This window comes from Rattus norvegicus, chromosome 5, assembly GCF_036323735.1.
Source record: "Rattus norvegicus strain BN/NHsdMcwi chromosome 5, GRCr8, whole genome shotgun sequence".
Classification (NCBI taxonomy): domain Eukaryota; kingdom Metazoa; phylum Chordata; class Mammalia; order Rodentia; family Muridae; genus Rattus; species Rattus norvegicus.
The window spans coordinates 164,779,792-164,797,586 of record NC_086023.1 but is presented as its reverse complement, the minus strand read 5'-3'; the positions used below and the strand labels follow the sequence as shown (position 1 = coordinate 164,797,586).

The 17,795-nt window shown below is 48.4% G+C and overlaps 1 protein-coding gene across 1 annotated transcript in view; it reads left to right on the top strand.

Moving 5' to 3' along the window:
* Positions 1-17,795, top strand: part of Pex14 (peroxisomal biogenesis factor 14) — a 136,477-nt gene that overhangs the window by 21,766 nt on the left and 96,916 nt on the right. Inside the window, 1 exon segment of the mRNA NM_172063.1 lies at positions 1,125-1,172. Coding sequence (NP_742060.1) covers positions 1,125-1,172 — 48 coding nt within the window.

Below are 17,795 nucleotides of genomic sequence, written 5' to 3'. Positions count from 1 at the left end.
GAGGTAAGGCGATCTTTAGGAACCTTCTCTAGGGGGTTGGGGATTTAGCTCAGTGGTAGAGCGCTTGCCTACCAAGCCCAAGGCCCTGGGTTCGGTCCCCAGCTCTGAAAAAAAAAAAAAAAAAAAAAAAAAAGGAACCTTCTCTAGACTCTTTCCTCTCCCCACTCCGCCCTTTCCATAGGAGGCTGGAACAGGCCATCTGAACTAGCTGGGAGGCTGGATGGAGGTCGGCTCCTGGGACACACGCATTAGCTGCCCTCGTCTGCCTGACGTTATCTGTAGAAAATTGACTTTTGTGTGGGTAACCAGCTCAGCTGGCCGCTTGTCCTATCCTTCTGGAGGTTTGTGTCTTGCTTCAGCTGTTGTTCTTGCTCTGGGTTTTGTCCAGTGCAGTGTAGGGTTGAAGGTGTGAGAGGAGGCTGAGGAGCCTGGCCTGCAGGTCACAGTGCTGTTTGCTGCTCGTAGGCTGGTCTGTATTTCTCAGCTTGACACTGGATTATTTCTGTGAAAGACTTAACCCCAGAGTAGGTTCTTAGTGATGGGCGCTCTAATCCGGTGCAGAAGCCGGGAAGGGGTAGTGGTTGTGGTACATTCCTTTGATCCCAGCACTGGGGAGGCAGAGACAAGAGGGTCAGGGATTTAAGGTTACATTTAGCTGTACAGTGAGTTTCAGGTCAGTTTGGGCTACACGGAGACCCTGTCACAGAAGTGAAACAATCCAAAGTGGCATTTGGCTTCACAGAGAGAAAACCCCCCTAGTGTGGGTTGCTGCTGCCCCCCTGTGGCTGCCTTTGGTTCTACACTTTTGATCTGCTCTGTAGTTCTGAGAAGGTGGTAGAAAAACGTGTAGATCATTCTTAGGTCTTCTCTGGTCTTTTTTTTTTTGTCATGGCCCCAATCCCTCCTGATTATATCTGACCCTTAGTCCTCCCGAGAATAAACAAGCCCTGTTTATGAGGGGCTATGACAGTGAACCCAGAAACAGTCTGCAGATTAAGGTTCACATCACAGCTCCTTCTACAGGAGCCTGCTGAGAACAGAGAGGACCTGAGCGCACTGCTTGTTTTTCTGATGTCCATGAGGTGGCACTGTGATCTTATTTTTGTTTCTGTTTTTCTTTGCAGCCCAGCTCTTCTCCAGGAAGTGAAAATGTGGTGCCTCGAGAGCCTCTGGTAAGTATGAGAGACACACAGGGTTCTTTTCTAGTAATCAGAATCCTTAGGCGATGCCTTGCCCATGACCTCTGGCTTGTGACTTCTGTTTATCAGAAGGGAGCGACAAGACCTCTTGGGTCTTTTCTGGAACTGAGAGCAGCCACAGTGGCAGTCATGTGGCACTTTGCTGCTGATGGTAGAATTAAGTGACACAAGGTTGATTCTTGTCAGCTTCCAATTGTTGGAAACCTGAAATAACTAGTCTTTGCTTCTCAGTGAAGCCCCCCGGGTGGCTTTAAGGAACTGGTAAGAGGAGGGGTTCGGGGGTTGTCTGGTCTGTGGTTCTGTCTTTGATAGGTGGCACCCATGGTATTGTAGACTCTTGATAGGAAAGAAGCCTACTGAGGGCTGAAGGGCCTTTTCTTTTTTTAAACAAGGAGGGCCACCCTCTATAGCTCAGTCTGTCCTTGAATTCACTATGTAGCCTAGGCTGGCTTCATGCTCACAGTTGTCCTGGCATGACTTCACAAGTGCTAGGATGAGAAGACAGTCACTACCGCTTTCAGCTAAGTAACTCTCTTTGTAGAGTGTTTTTGTTTTGGTGGTCTGAACCAGAGTCCCTGCCTGCCTGCCTGCCTGCCTGCCCTGTTTTCATTGTTTGGCATCTCAGGACTTGATGTAAATCGTGTGGGCTGGGTAGTAAGACCGGTTCTGTGCAAACCAGATCAGTTTTAGGGGAGCGCCAGCCTTGGGTTTAGCATTGCCAAGCCTTTCTCTCGTGGAGTGGTGGGAACTGGTGACCTGGGACTCGCTGCCACTGCTGGGCCTTTGTCTCACGGCCTGGCAATCTCCTGCTTTCTTCTCTCTTCCTTGGCTGAGCTGGAGAGGGAGATGCGAGGTCCTGTCTGGAATGAACAGGGCCAGGTTCTAGCATGTTCTAAGGCTTTCTAGGCAGAGGGTGAGATGGATCTGGCTGGGCTACAGATAGAGCCAGAGGACACAAGTACCTCTCAGACTTTTCCAGGGGAGTGGCGGTGCTATTCACGCCCCTTTCTGTCACCAGAGATAGGCTCATCCCTGCATGGCTGTCTGAGGCACCTCTCCTCACTCTCTTCCTTTGCCTGGCTCTTCATAGATGCTTTGCTCTGCCAGGCTTGTGTGCCTCCAAGGTCTGCCTCCAAGCCCTTCAGAGAGAAGTTGTGATTTAACTGAAGTCCAGCCTGAACACAGTGGTGCTTTTCTGTCCCCTACTGCTGCAGGCTCTTTAGAAGCTTCCTGACTTGGCTTTGCATCCTCAAAGTGAGGCCAGGCTGTCTTTTGGGGCCATGACTGGAAAAGCTCTTTGGAAGCCTGGAGTCTCTGATGCTGGCTAACTCCTGGGTGTGTGGAGCTCTGCAGGCCTGTTCTGTGTAGGATCTGAATGTGGCTCCTTCCGCTGCACTGCGCGTCTGCCTGTTGGTTGGTTAGGTTATTTCTTTCTTTTCTGGGAGCCCCTGAGCAGTCTTCAAACCCTGGTAGCCTGTGATCGTCCAGAGTTCAGACTCATTCTCTCCAGGCCAACTCTACAATTACCTTATATTTAATTAATATTTTTTCTCCTCTTTACGTACGTACTGCATAATTGCTCAGAGGAAAGAAAACACATAGCAGCAATTTATATTTATATAAAAAACAATAATTAAAAAAACCCGAAATAAACTCCCATCTCATTTGGGCTGATCCTGTGAGTTGGGTAATTAGGGCCCTATTAAAAGGTAGACCCTTTCTCCTTCCCCCTCCTTTTTTATTAATTTTTTTATATTAAACTCCCACAGTCTCTCAGTCATGCCCTTATTGCTTTTGGCCAGCCATTTGCAGCAGCCTGATTAAATGAGGGCACCAGCCGAGTTGTATGGTCTTGTGTGAACAACTCCTTTCTCCCGGGAGCGGTGGCAGCAGGGTGTCAGGCAACAGAGCCCATAGAAAGCTAGCTTGTGGGGCAGGCCAGGGGCACAGGTTGAGTACCAGGAGAGCTCTTGGCAGCTGTGGACCGATGCTGCCTGGATGACCGTCCTAGGACCTGGAGAGGCAGTGGGCAGCAGCTCAGGCCCACAGCTCAGTGCACAGGGGTGTGGTTTGGAAGCCCTCAGTGCTCAGCTCCATCAGCAGGGAGGGAGGCCATTCAGGCCCAGTGTGCCGGCTGCTTCCTGGATGCTTAACCGCAGCACCGGAGAATAGACAATTACAAAATCAAACAAGCCTTGTTTTTTAAGTAATTCGTGTATTTTATTTGGGGAAGAAAAGGCATTTGTTTACATGAAACAATTAGCGAAAAGGGAACATCATATGTAATTTTAGGAAGCACCACGAAGTTGTGTATAATTTAGTGCAGAATTGCCTGGCAGTGAGTCGGAGAGGGCCCCTCATTCAGAGGAGGAGGACAGCTGTTGGGCGGAACTTAGGGATGGTTTCTGAGCTCTCTGGAGCTGGGTCTTGAAGAACATGACAGCACAGTTATGCTTATTTTTAACTCATTGCAGTGTTAACTTTTTTTTTAATTTCGAGACAGCAAAAGTTTTTAAGAAAGAGGGCGGCTGGGCATATGGTGCACACTTGTAGTCCCAGCACTAAAGATTGTGAGTTCAAGGCCCACCTTAGAACTGTGTGGTGGGAGTCTGTGCGTGGAAGGCTCAGTGGCGGAGCACTTGTTCAGCATGAGTGAGTGAAGCCCTGGTTTCCAGCACAGGATGAATGGGTGCACAGGACAGCTTGCTTCTTGTCCTGCTTGGATGCTGTGATGGGGCTTGGGTAACCTGACTTCCTTCCGGTCACCCGGTTTCTGGGTATTGGAGTGAATGGTCAGTAAGGTTTAGTTTGGTGTCCGCTCACTCGTGCCCGCTCTGCTTCACATAGTCAGCAGCACCATTGCTCACCTCTGCACACAGCCCTGTGTTCAGCTCGAATTTCAGCTTCTTGCTCTTGGACACACATTCTCTCTAGTGGGTGCGTCTCCTGCTGTCTTTGCGGCCTCTGGTTGTAGGTCTGAGTTTTTTTCCCTTTATTAGTTATTTGCTTACTTGTTTTGATGAAGAGTCTGACAGCGTGGCTCAGCCTGTCCTTGCATGGCCTCTTCTGTCTCCACCCCCTGAGTGCTGATCCCAGGCGTGTGCTACCCACCCTGCTGGCTTTATTTTCAGTCTTTGCTCCCTCCTTCCTTCTTCCAAAATGATCCAAGGAAGATGGCAATTTCTACCTGTCAACTTTTCTAGATTAAAACCTTTTTTTTTCTTTTTTTTTTTTTTAAGACAGAGTCTCACTGTATGTCATACATGGCTGAAACTTGCTATGTAGAATAGGTTGGCCTTGAACTTTCAGTGATTCTCTTGCCTCTGCCTCCCAGTGATGGAATTGCAGTTGTTGACATCACATCCAATTTAAATTATTGTTATTTTAACATTTATTTTGTGTGTGCGTGTGTATGTATGTGTGTGTGCGTGCGCGCGTGTGTGTGAGTGTGTGCATGCATGTGTGTGTGCATGTGTGTGTGCGTGTGTGTGCGTGTGTGTGTGTGTAGTGGTGGTCCTACTGTGTCACAACACTTGTGCAGAGGTCAGTAGACAATCTTGGAGAATTGATTTTCCTGTTTCTTTCTTCATGCAGGTTGTGGGGATTGACTGGACTGGTAACAAGTACTTTTACATATTGAACGTCTCAGTATACTGAGTTCTTACAGGAAAAGATGCCCTACCATTGTGGATATGGTGGTCTCGGTATAAAAGTACTCCTGTAGTCTTTGACTCTTGCTTCTTAAGATCAAGGTGGAGTCTTGTCATCCTGTGGGGTTCCACAGCATCTTTGAGTTTAGTCCTTTTAGGGAAGCTCACACCTCTGATGCCTGAGATCTTCTCTTCCTCTGGTTTGGTTTGAGACAGTTTCACTGTATACAGACTGGCCTCGAACTCACTGTGTAGACTGGTAGTGGATCTGCCTGCCTCTGCTACTGGGCATGTGCCACCCAGCTCACCCAGCTCTTCTCTCCGTCCTTCAAGGCTTCTGCATGTTTTACTGTGTGTGTGTGTGTGTGTGTGTGTGTGTGTGTGTGTGTGTGTGTGCGCGCGTGTGTGTGTATGTGTATGTGTGTGTATGTGTGTGTGCATGTGTGTGCGCGTGTGTGCGCGTGTGTGTGAGCGTGCACACACGTCTGTGTGTACCATGTGTGTGCCAGGTGCCTGAGGAAGCCAGAAGAAGGCACTGGATCTCCTGGCACTGGAGTTACAGACAGTTGTGATCTGCTTTATCGTGTGGGTGCTGGGAACTGAACCTGGGACCTCTGCAAGAACAGAAAGTGCTCGTAACCACCAGGCCCTCTCTCCCATCCTTCACTCAAGGCTGGTTATCAAAGGATCATTGATAACCTTGCTGAATCCAGGAAGCCAGCTGTGTGAGTGTCTGAATGGTTGTGGCTGGTGGCCTCTCTCCAATCTCTAGATGTACTCCTGACCATCTTCCCCAGGGTTGTGTCTTTTGCAACTTTTGTGGTTAACTACTTTGCTGTCCTAGTTGGCAGGATCCTTGTGGATAGGTGGTTCTCATTTTTTCCCACTAGAACATTTCTGAAGGATGACATTCACATGCTCAGTACGTTTCTTTGTGCATACTCATGTGTGCAAGTGTGTACATGCATGTATATAGTGGCATAACAAATGCAGATACAGTATAAAATCAAGACTTCTGTGGGGAGATTGGTGGGACGGGGCGGAGGGCATTAAGGTGACTTCACTCAATGTCTTGGCTGGTCTGCAGCTCGTTATGTAACCCAGGCTGGGCCTCAGTGCCCAGTGCTAGGATTATCCTGCACGCCTGGCCCCACAGACTTTGTTTGTGATATTTTCTTTTCTTTTTTTTTTTCTTTTCTTTTTTTGGAGCTGGGGATCGAACCCAGGGCCTTGCGTTTGCTAGGCAAGCGCTCTACCACTGAGCTAAATCCCCAACCCCTGTTTGTGATATTTTCACACTGGTGTTTTACATGCACGAGTATTGAAATCACAAGTGTGGGGATTTCAGGATGTCGACTCTTTTCCCCAGGAAGATTGTAAATATGGCAAAATAGTCTTCAGTGTCGCTGGCTGGTCTAGTCACTTCTGCCGTCTCCTTGCTTAGCACCTCTGTCTGAAGGACTGAACAGGGATGACGCTGAGCAGACGGTGCGCTGATTTGTTTCTGTGAGAGACGGAAGTAGATTGCCCATGCTGACCTTGTTCTTACGACCCTTCTGCCTCGGCCATCTTTCTGCCTGACTGAACAGTTCCTGGTTTTATTTGGGAACAAAACCAAATGTAGAGGGTTTGAGAGTGGGGCTCACGGTGCCTCTCGATGGTGATGCTGTCGCCTGCACTGGAGCCAGGGTGGGAAGACACGCTGGCTTTCCTCCTTTTCCACACCCACTCAAAACCTTCAGCCAGGAAATGGTCAAGGAAGCCAGCTCCTGGTCTGGAAGGTGCCTTCCTATGCTCCCCCTCTTCCTGACAGAGCTGTGAGGGAAACTTGCTAGCTAAATGCTGAAATGGATGGGCCAGGCAAAAGCCTCATTCCATTTCTGGGCGGTTCTAGTCTCTGGGCCACTTACTGATTTTGAAATTGCTGCCTCTTCCGACCCCATCCTTCCTGTTATCGTCTGAGAGGCTTGTGGAAAAGACTAGGCGGTGCCCTTCGGTTGCTTCCTTTTTCAGGTGGATGAGGAGCTTGTGTTTTTCAGTTTGGAGGTATTCTTTTACAAATAATTATTAGATGAATCGAAACTCCTAGGGGTAATAATTAGGAGACCAGCATTGAGGCAGTGCTCACCTTTGTTTGTGCTTCTCTTCCTGGCTTTTCATGGCTCTCCCTCCCTTGTGTTTGCTGTGGCCCTGTAAGCAGGGGCCCTGCCCCACAGATCACTGAAGGGTGCTTTTGTTTCGGAGATGGAGGATCCGAGACTGGAGTGGCTGTCGGCCTTTTTTCTGAGCATGCTGATGGAGGGAGGCCTGTCTTTGTGGAGCCCACACCTCTTCCTGGGACAGACGGAGCATTCCAAAACGCTTTTCCTTTGTTTAAGACTGATCATTGTCTTACTTGAAAAATTGTTCACGGATAAATATCTTTTAGTGTGGCCTACAGGGTGGGTATTCCTGTGGCAAACACGGAATCCCCGTGGCCCTCTGAAGAGCACTGAACATGCTGTTCTTAGGGTAGCCATGCGTCCCGCATTTCCAGGGTGATTTCCATTTAAAATGTTTGAGCCCATTGTCAAACTACACAGACTGATTGGGCTTGAAAAATATGTCCTCGAGTTAATCCTGGTGCGTGGTGCAGAGCTGTAGGAAGATAAAGTGGTGCTCGGGAGAAGGACATGTCTGCCGCCCTCCCCTCTCCCCTCCCAGCTCTCCTTTCTTTTATGGTTTGTAGTTATAACCAAGATTTATGCTTGTTGCTCCACAAATCTTCTCTCTGCCATTATGAGTTTGTCCGAGCAGTCTCGAGATGGGCTGACACTGAGTGATTCTGAGGTAAATCTATCTGGGGGCACCCTTGACAGTCGGAGGCAGAGAGGTGCTAACACATGGCCCCAGTGGAGCGTGTGTGAGGTGAATTGCCCTGTTGAGAAGACCCTTGCACTGCCACCTTTGTGACTTCTTGCCTGGAAGCCACCAGGGCTGCAGCTCCTGTTGGCAGAGTCGTGGGGTCCACTCGGGTTGCTGATTACCCCTTTTACCAAGGGGTCTTTCAGGAGGCTTCGCTGTTGGTGTCAGGCCTGACTCAGCCAGGCACACAGTGAGAGGATCTCTGGCTTAGTGCCTCTTTTTCTAGCCTTATGGTAGCCGTGTGCTACCAGTTGCCAACAGAATCCAGCTTGTAAGTTGAGTGTTTGTATAAATGGTTTCATTTTCTCTCACACTTCACAGGAGATGGGTTTTGGAGAGGAGGAATAAACATTTACATAACAATTCTCCCCCTTTTCCTGTATTTTCCTTTTGTTCTAGCGTTTCAGCTTATGTTTTTTTTTTTGTTTTTTGTTTTTTGTTTTTTTTTTTGTTTTGTTTTGAGATTGGGTCTCACTGTGTAGTCCAGGCTGGCCTTGAACTTGCAATCCTCTTGCCTCAATTTCCCATCATGCTTGGCTTTTGCATGTACATTAAAAAATTATTTTTGGGGTTGGGGATTTAGCTCAGTGGTAGAGCACTTGCCTAGCAAGCGCAAGGCCCTGGGTTTGGTCCTCAGCTCCGGAAAAAAAAATTATTGTTTTACATTTATTTATTTATTTATTTATTTATTCTGGTTTTGTTGGCATACATGTGGAGATCAAACCCAGGTCCTTCATGTTGGGTTAGTGCCTTTCCGCTGGTTCTGTATGGACTTCAGAGAGCTATTTCAGACTTCCTGTGGAATAAAGCAGGGTACCCCTAAACATGTTTTTCTTTAAAAGAGTCAAGAGCTTTTGACAGGCTGTAACTCAGTGGTTCTCAACCTGTGAGTCATGACCCCTTTGAGGGTCTAACGACCCTTTCACAGGGGTTGCCTGAGGCCATCAGAGAACACGGATATTTACATCACATTTCATAACAGCAGCCAAGTTATGGTTATGAAGTAGCAATGAACACAATTTTCTGGTAGGGTTCACCACAACGTGAGGAGATGTGTTAAAGGGTGGGAGCCTTCGGAAGGGTGAGAGCACTGCTGTAACTGGCCAGCTTGCCTTTCAGGCCTCCAGAACTTCCTAACCTGGCCAGAATTCCCAAGAGGTGGCCGGGACAGTCGCTCCCACACTGTTCCTGACACGCACTGAGTTCCCTCCCACTTGCCAGATGTACTTGTTATTGAGCAATGCTGTATCATTACAGATGATGCAGACAGGTGAGGCAAATATGAAAAGAGGGTTCTGCAAGGATGGTGTGTTCTGTGAGGATCCGTGTAAAAGAATCTTCCATTAAAATCTAAGTTTCACGTACAGTGAGCACAGACTGAGAAGACTGCCCTCAGACTCCGTGTGAGCTGACACGCGGGCAGGGTCCTCAAGACCCAGAGCGTGCACACCGCCACTGGCTTTGTACTGTCTGTAGACTGGATTTGCTGTAGAGAGGTGGATGGCGTGTTGTGGGTGGGGTTTATCCAGGGGAAAGACGTCTGGGAACTGCAGTCTGTGGGCCTGCACTCAAAGGAAAGGTCTTGGCTCCACATCAAAAGATCAGTGAGTGACTGAACATTTATAGGTTTCCAGTTAGTATAACATGTTGAAGGGATGCAGAGCGGGCTCTACTTTTAATGATTCTTCAATTTAACTGAAAAAAAAATTTTTTTTATACTAACTGAGCAATTATTAGCTCTGATCTCATGGGCTGGGAGGGCTACTGTGTACTCGTGTGGCCTCAGTGCTGGTTTACTTTTGTCAAGGTCCAGCTCTCACACCCTGTGAGGATTCTCCTTCTCGGGTTATAGTGAGGGGACTGAAGCCCTGGGCAGTCAGGCCTCCAGCCCTAGTCTGTAGTGGGGCTGAGAGTCAGTGTCAGACCCGTCCTGTGGAACCCGAGTGGATGGGAACGCAGGCAAGGGGGAAGTGTTGACCTTCTCCCCGGCACTGTCCTGTGAGGAGAGGCTGCCCAGATGGCTGTGGCTGTGGCTGTGGCTGTGGCAGGGCTGCCTGCTGCCCTGTGCTTCCTCTGAGGAGCCATCGCCTTCCTGTAGCCTCCCTGGTTGGAGTCTTTTGTGTGCGTCTTCGTCCTCGCTGTTGAAAAGGTACCTATTAATTCATCACAGGTGATGTGCGCCTCCTCAGGCTCGGAGGAGGCGTCTGCACCCCTGTACCTCACTAATGACAGGTTATGAGATCGAGGGAGATAATAGAATCTTTTCATCTGGTGTCTCTGTGCAAGCTGCTACCTCTCAGGTAGCTTCTAGGGGGCAGCAGCTGCCTGCTATTTTGTCTCCTGCTGGCAGCGTGAAGGTTGGACCAGTGAACAATTTGCTTTCTCTGACTCCAGCGCTTAAAGCTGTGCTGTGCAGGTCCTCTGGGAGTCACCGGAATCCACCTCAGTGAAGGAAACTCAATCTCCAGGTTCCTCTGTTTCCCTTTCCTCTGCCCCTCAGGTAAATCCTTTATCTGTATCCCCATCAGCATCCCCTCGTTCTTCCCTGTCAGTTACAGGCAGCAGCCGGCACCTGCTTTGAAGATAAGAGTCTGGAGATGCCTTTAAGGGAGTGTAGTCTTTCTGTCAGCTCTTCTTGTTGCCAGCTGCTAGGCATGGACAGATAACCCATCCTAACAGTGCTGTGAGGTTTGGGAACGTCCCCACGAGTCCTGTCAAACCCTGCCGAGAACACACTGCAGCATGGTGGATTACCTGTTTCCCTTGCAACCCTGGCAGGCCTCAGAGGTTTCTCTATAATTCCAAACTGCTTCCGTCGGAAGCACACGGAGGGAAAGACTTGGGTTCGCCACTTGTTTAGATTTTGGGGTCTAAGACTGATTACTGTGCACATTGGGCTTTATTGGAAGTGAGTAAACTAGGTAACCCTTCCCAGAAGCCCCCCTTCTACCCTGGCCCTGAGCTTAAGTCTCTAAAGGAAGAATATAGAGCTCGGTGATGTTGATGCACACAGAGAAGCAAATCAGCTTTAGAGGGGCTTTTAGGGTTAGCCAAGAACTCTGTCCTGGCCCCTGTGGGATGGGCAGGCAGCCAGTGCCCTTCTGTGGCTTCGCCTTCCATAGGCTTCCCCTGAGGCCACAGGAATGTGAGTGTCCCCACCGAGTGCCTTCAAAGACAAAGGCACAGCAGCCTCACCTCCACTCGTGTTACTGCTCTAGAAATGACGACTGCAGATGCTGTGCATGAGCACAAGGGACAACTGCACACAGTGAACTCACCTCACACTGAATGGATCTTCTAACTTTATCCAGTGATCACGTCATTGCTGTTCTGTAGAGATTTGCATCTTCATGTTCAGAGGCTCATCTATAGGAGACGTCTTCATTTGTAGTGTTTAGAAATCACTATATTTCCAGTGAATTCCAGACAGATTGGCAGTTCCTCCTCTGTGCCCCCTACATTACCTCACTGGACTCTGGTCCCTCACTGGTAGGGGGTATCCTCTGCTGACCAAACTGTAGCTCAGACTGGCTGGAGAAGCTCTGTGGTGTTTGTTTTTGCAGTTCCTGGATTTGGTTTAATGTACAATTGATTTTTTAAATGTATTTAATCATTTTTTTCTTACCTCATAAGGATTAACCTGCACAAACCTCATTTTATCCTAAGTGTGGCTTTGGGAGGAAGGGAGAAGAAAATTGAGTTTCTCTAGCTTATTTTATTCTTTCACTTTTTATTTTCTGAATAGCTTCTCCTGCCCAAGCAGCTCTATAAAATACAGTGTATTCCGTGGTCATTACTTACTCATTACTAACTGGTCTCTCCTGCTTGCCTTTGTCTGTGAAATAAATACAGGGGACCTAACGATAATTGCTGGCTCTATCGCAGGCTCACCAATTACAGATCAACAGGGAAGGCGGCCCAATGGTGGTTTGTGGTTGGTGCTGACTCCCCACCTAGTGAATGTGAGCGAGCCATCATCCTGTGTTGGCCACCTAGCCGGGTTTAATGCCTGGTCCTCTCCTGGTTCTGTGAGAGACCAGTCCTGCTTGCTAGCCCTGGAACTTATGTAGATCAGGCTGGCCTAGAACTCATAGAGATCCACCTGCCTCTGTCCCTCGAGTACTGAGATTAAAGGCATGTGCCACTATGCCAACCTTCATGCTTATAGTCTTAATTTGTAAGATGTAGGGTTTCTTTTTTCTTTTTTTCCAGAGGTGCTGGGGGTTAAACCTTATACATGCTAGAGAAAAGCTCCCCCACTTAACTGCACCCCAGCCTTCTGCCTTTCATTGTGGCTTTTGGTGTTATCTGGAGGGCGAACTCAGGCTCTTGTGTATGCTGTTCTCACCGAGCTTTATATAACTGGGAAATGGCTTCTTAAAACCTTTGCTTATCTTTACCTTTCTGTCTGCTGGGTCCAAGTAAAGGTGTCTCTGTGAGCACCCACTTAGCTTCCTTTAAATGCTGCCAATGTGCAGTGTACACACAGCACACAGCAGAGGAAACTGCGTCTTACATTAGGCCGCCGGGCATGAGTGTGAGGATTTTAGTTGTCCAAGTAGTAAAGGAGTCTATGTTGCATGGATGTGTGTCCTCATGGAATACACTTGTTTTCCTCAGGTATTTGGCGTATAGATATCCTGCTAACCCTGCTACAGGGAGGCCGTGTACTGTGTTTCTTAGCTCCGGAGTGGCCCTCAGTCTGCACTTAGAAGGTGGAAGTGAGTGTATGTGCTCACTTACACAGGCTGGAGGTGGATCGCATGTTGCTGCTTGGCTTCCTGCTGGGAACCTAGGGTGCAGCATTCCCACTGGGGTGCCCATATACTGAGGTTCAGTGGAGCATTGCCACGTGGGCAGCGTAAAGAGGGCATTTATGGACGGGAGCACCAGAGGAAGCATTATAACAGAGACCTTTATAGCCTTTCCATTATTATGGCTTAAATCTTGACAGTATTTATTTGCAGTGACACTGGGACCAGTAAAGACAGCACTCGCTCCCACCTCCTCGCTCTTCCCCACATCCTGTCCTGTAGCTAGCTGTGCTGCACGTTGGCTAGGCATCGCTGAGTGCAGGCGGAGCGGTTTTCTTTCAGTTGTCTAGAGACAGCACCTCTGACTCAGGTTGGAAACCAGAAGACTCACCTCAGCGTATGCCCTGAAAGCTTCGAGTTGCAAATGCCAGCTCGAGGGCTTTGTCTCTCTGAGCGAGCTCCTCTGCTCCCTCTTACCTTGCCTTTTACATTTCTCTACCATTCTTCCCCTTCAGAATTATTGTCTCTTCAGTTACTCTCTCCGTCCCTCCGTCCCTCCGTCCCTCCGTCCCTCCCTCCGTCCCTCCCTCCCTCCCTCCCTCCCTCCCTCCTGCCTCCTGCTCACCTTTGATGACTATGGTGGCTTCTGTAGGTGATGGGTTTTGCTAACATCATGGTGCGTTCTTTCAAGCTTTAGTGCTACTTGATGGAAAGTGTATGCTCCTTGATTAAAACAGTTTTTACAGTTCGTTTCATGTGTCCGAGTGTCTTGCTGCATGTGTGAATGTACACCACACGCGTGCCTGGGATACCTGGAGGTCAGATGCCCTGGACAGGGGTTAGGGATGGTTGTGAGCTCCCACGTGGGTGCTGGGAACCAAACCTGGGTCCTCTCTACAAGAGGGTCACCTGGATCCTCGCTACAAGAGGGTCAAGCTGTTTGCCAACTACTGAGCCACCTCTCTAGCTCCAACCCTCACATTTTTGTTGTCTGGGGTAGAAATGGAGGTGTCCTTGTACGTCAGGGTTTATAAAGTACTCATTGGGTTCAGTGCTGGAAGCCAGATGCCATGCCAAGCCATAGCAGTGACCAAGTGTCATGACTGCATATTTTTTTTTTTTTTTCCGGAGCTGGGGACCGAACCCAGGGCCTTGCGCTTCCTAGGTAAGCGCTCTACCACTGAGCTAAATCCCCAGCCCCAAGACTGCATATTTTGTAAGACAGGCATTCTGGGTCTAACCTCTAGGTCTGTTTCCCCCACCAAATGGCTGCCACAATCACAGAAGGACCGCCACACTAGAACTTACTGAAATGGCTTCTAAGGGGCTATGACTTTTAGGGACTGTAGGACCTATGACCTGCAGGCACTGAGGCCTGTGGCTTCTAAGGCATTTTTCTTTACTGTGAGACACTAGCATAACGTGTATTGTTCTTAGAGGCCCTGGATCACTAATCCTCTGATCCTGAAGATGCGCTGTAGCTGGAATTGTGATGTGAAGGGCAGGATCTGTTGGTGGGCCAGCGGGAGCTAAGCATCCTAGGGAGTGTCAATTGGACTTGGAGAATCTTTTTTTTTTTTTTCCCGACGGCTGACACTGTGGCACTTGACTGAGTCACATGATTGATGACGTGAGCATCACTGGGCGTTAAACACCTGGCCAGGGAAGCAGAGACTCTCTGTGGACCTTCTCCAGGAATGGCAGACAGATTGTCGGGTTTTAATGAGGATGGGGAGGGTCCCTGCTGCTCCGCTGCTTTGGAGCATAACAGGCCCAGCATTACTTGAGGGCGTGTGGTTTGGAAACCTGCTCGGGTGTCAGTGGCTACACTCCTCATCTGTCAGCCCTTCCAGTCCAGCAGGACTAATCCTGCAGTAACTTCAGAAGTATAGGAAGAGCCTCCCACTCTAACGCCTCCCGTCCTCTTTCTTCATCTTAGAAGATCTTGGACCAGTTTTAGCCTTTAGAAGAGTCATCTCCTAAATTCGGTTGTAATAAGGCTTTCCCCTGCATGCCTGGAAGGAAGGCATACTTTTCCATGATGTGTGTGTTGGAGGTGCCGGATGTGCATGGTTTTATCACGGTATTTAATAAACCAATGGCTAAGTGCTCTTAAAATGAACTGGGTACCTGTCACACGGACGGCTGTATTTTTATTCTCATGGCTGGGGGTCTCACTCACTGGTTGTGGTGCTGGCAAACAGAAAGCCATAAATCTGCTAATCTAGTTCTCTAGCCTTCTCAGGCTAAGGTGGGAGCAGCCACTACCTTCAAATGCACACATTGCCTTTCCTCTCTGAGGATGACAGTTTGGACGGGGATTATTCTAAATCATTCTAAAATGTCTGGCCATTCTCGTTGGGTGTGGGGTGGACCTGTAGCTGCCTGTGTCCTGTGTGATGGCTTGTGTGTCCGGGAGGCAGCCTGTCTAATCTCCTTCAGGAGCTCCCACTTGATTTCCTTCCAGGGCAGGGCCTAAGGAGTCTAAGGCTCATTTAGTGTTCGTGGCCTGTGGGTTCCTTGGCGTTGCTGCTGAGCCATCCAGCAGGGGTGCCAATTCTTCCATTTAGCTGACTATTATATAGCCCTTAAAAGGGAAGGGTTTATTTTAGCTGGCTGCTATATTGATTGCTATAGGGACGTTTCTATTTTCACTGGCTGCTATATTGACTGGGAAAGGGAAGGGGCCGTATTGCCGGGAGCTGTCATATTGACTGTTACAGAAAAGATCTGTATTTAAGCAGTACCAGTGCACTGGGATCTCCCAGGCAGGATATTAATGCTAATTCATCCGCTCACCCCCTGCCGTGAGTGTTATTTGTTTAAATCTGTAGATTCCCACAGCGCGTTTATATCCTCACTAGAGTGAGCTCCGTTCCCTGTAATTATTTAACATTATATGCTGATATAAATTGTAACAGTTAAAGAATGGTAATGAGTAGCCAAAAAAGAAAAGGAAAGAAAAGAAAAAGAAAAGGAAACGGGAAAACAGAAAAAGGAAAGGGAGGACATATGTAGAACAGTCTACGTGCGGGGTCGATAATCGTGTGTATGTGCATGTGCGTGCACATGTGCTTCTGTGTGAGACATGGCAGAGTCAGGTCGAAAAGCAGCAGCATGCCTCTGGTTTCCGTTCTCCAGTTCCAGTTGGTGGGGCTAGGGTTGCTCAGTCCGGCTTTGTGCACCTGCATGTCTCAGTGGGTGTGCACATGTGCTCACACCCCCACCAGGTGTGTGGGTGTCTATATACACCCTTCCTGCACGGTGGCAGTCTATACAGTGCATCTGGTCTAGGCTGGGCAGGGCATTTACCCATTAGCAGTTCAGCGTCATGATAAGTAGCTAGTAACTCATTTTTCCTTCAAGCTCGGCCCCATGGTCACAGGGGAACTGTCTAAAAACCTGCCCCTAGACCCCCCCTCCCCGCACCGGGGTTGCTCAGCTGGGATTAAACTAATGGGCCATTGGGTGTCACTGTCGATCTACTGGCTGCGTAGTTGGAAGTGATTTCTTTGCTGGGGGAACTGAATTTCAGTAGAAACAAGTTTTTATTTCCCAAGTTGGAGATGTTGTGTGTTAGAGTATTTGTGATTTCTTTCAAAAAGTAGTTGTCTTGTTTGCTTGGTTTGTTATGCTAAGCTTCAAGCACGCTTATTGTTCTTGAAAATTGTGTGCTGATTGCAAGCTCGGTTTGGATGTAACCCGCAGTGCGTCCCAATGAGGACTTCCGATGAACAGAGGACTGGCCCTCTTAATGCATTCTAGAAGTGGAGTAGTGAGGGGGATGATTCGGGCAAGAACCTGGAAAAGGAGGAAGAAAGTCTTTCGAAGTCTGTGCTGGGCAAGTGCCTGCCCTTCCCCTGCTGTGGAGGCGGAAGAGCTCACTGAGCGAGCTCCGGCTGATGCCTGGCCTGTCTGTCGCACAGAAAGGAGTGAGCTGCTAGGCCGCGTGGAGCCACGCCAGCCTTCACCACAATTCATACTGTGTCAGTTTAATAAATGCACTACTTAAATTATGAAATTACAAAAGAAAAAAGAGAATGCACTTATTCAGACTCTTAATACATTAAAAATAAGGCATTAAAACTCTGGCTTTTTTTTTTCTTCCAGAATCAATAATGAACAGGAAGGGTTGTAGACATTAACAGTCACGGACATCCAAACTCTTATACATAAATTATCTTAGAAAAAATGCACAGAAGACTTGAATAATGTAAATACATTAATGCATTTAATAATTTAAACATTAAAGCACAAGCAGGAATTTGAGGCAGAGGCAAATCTGAGGTAAGGGATTGGTCCTAGCGTGTGTCCTAGGATCGATGGGTGATTTCCCCTTGAGGCACCCTGGAAAGAGAGTGCCTGGCTGGCTGGGGTGGCTTCCCATGCCAAGACATTCCTGATCTCAGCTACTCCCAGCTCTTTATTTTTGTGCATCCCAACCTTCATCTTTAGTTTTCACGTCCTCCAGTCTTATGTTTTTACCTGTTTGTTTGATAGGAAAATTAAATGCTTCCACTTCAAATAACAGTGAACTTAAAGAATGTTTTGATTGGAAAACCAAACCAAATTTAAAAATCCTTTGGCCAACTCTGGCTGCTGGCGCTTTGGGAATAGGAAGTCAGATAGATTTGGAGCCAGATATAGTGGAGTGCAGAAATGATGGCCCATGTTTGCCCGGGGCACTGGGCATAACAGTGGCAAGTGGCCTGTGCCAGGAAACAAGGCGGGTGTTGTGCAGGAAGACTCAGTGGTCAGTGCCTTGCGTAGATGTGCTTGTCTGGCTATTATTAGCCATGCTGATGGCACGTATTTCTCCCTTCCACAGCTATGTTCAAACAGGCTCCAGAGACACAGCCAGCAGTATCCAGACAGCCTTTCTTTTTTTTTTTTTTTTTCAGAGCTGGGGACCGAACCCAGGGCCTTGCGCTTGCTAGGCAAGCGCTCTACCACTGAGCTAAATCCCCAACCCCACAGCTATGTTCATAGTGACAGAAACTCACTGAAACGCTGGACACCTGCATTGCGACATACTGTGGGGAGGACCGAATGGCCAGCCAGGTCTTTGTGCTTAAGTGTCATTTGAATCCCGCAGTTCTTATAGTTCCTAGCCTGGGTTTATACTGTAGTTCTGGGTGAGAAATTCATGTACTCTAACTAAGGACTTGTGTTTCCTTGTAGAGGAGATGTGCTTATTTGGTAAATCATGGAAATATTGTCTGATTATTGCCTGCTGTGGGACCCTTGAGAAAAAGCTATTGGATGGCAGGACAGACACAACCTGTTTT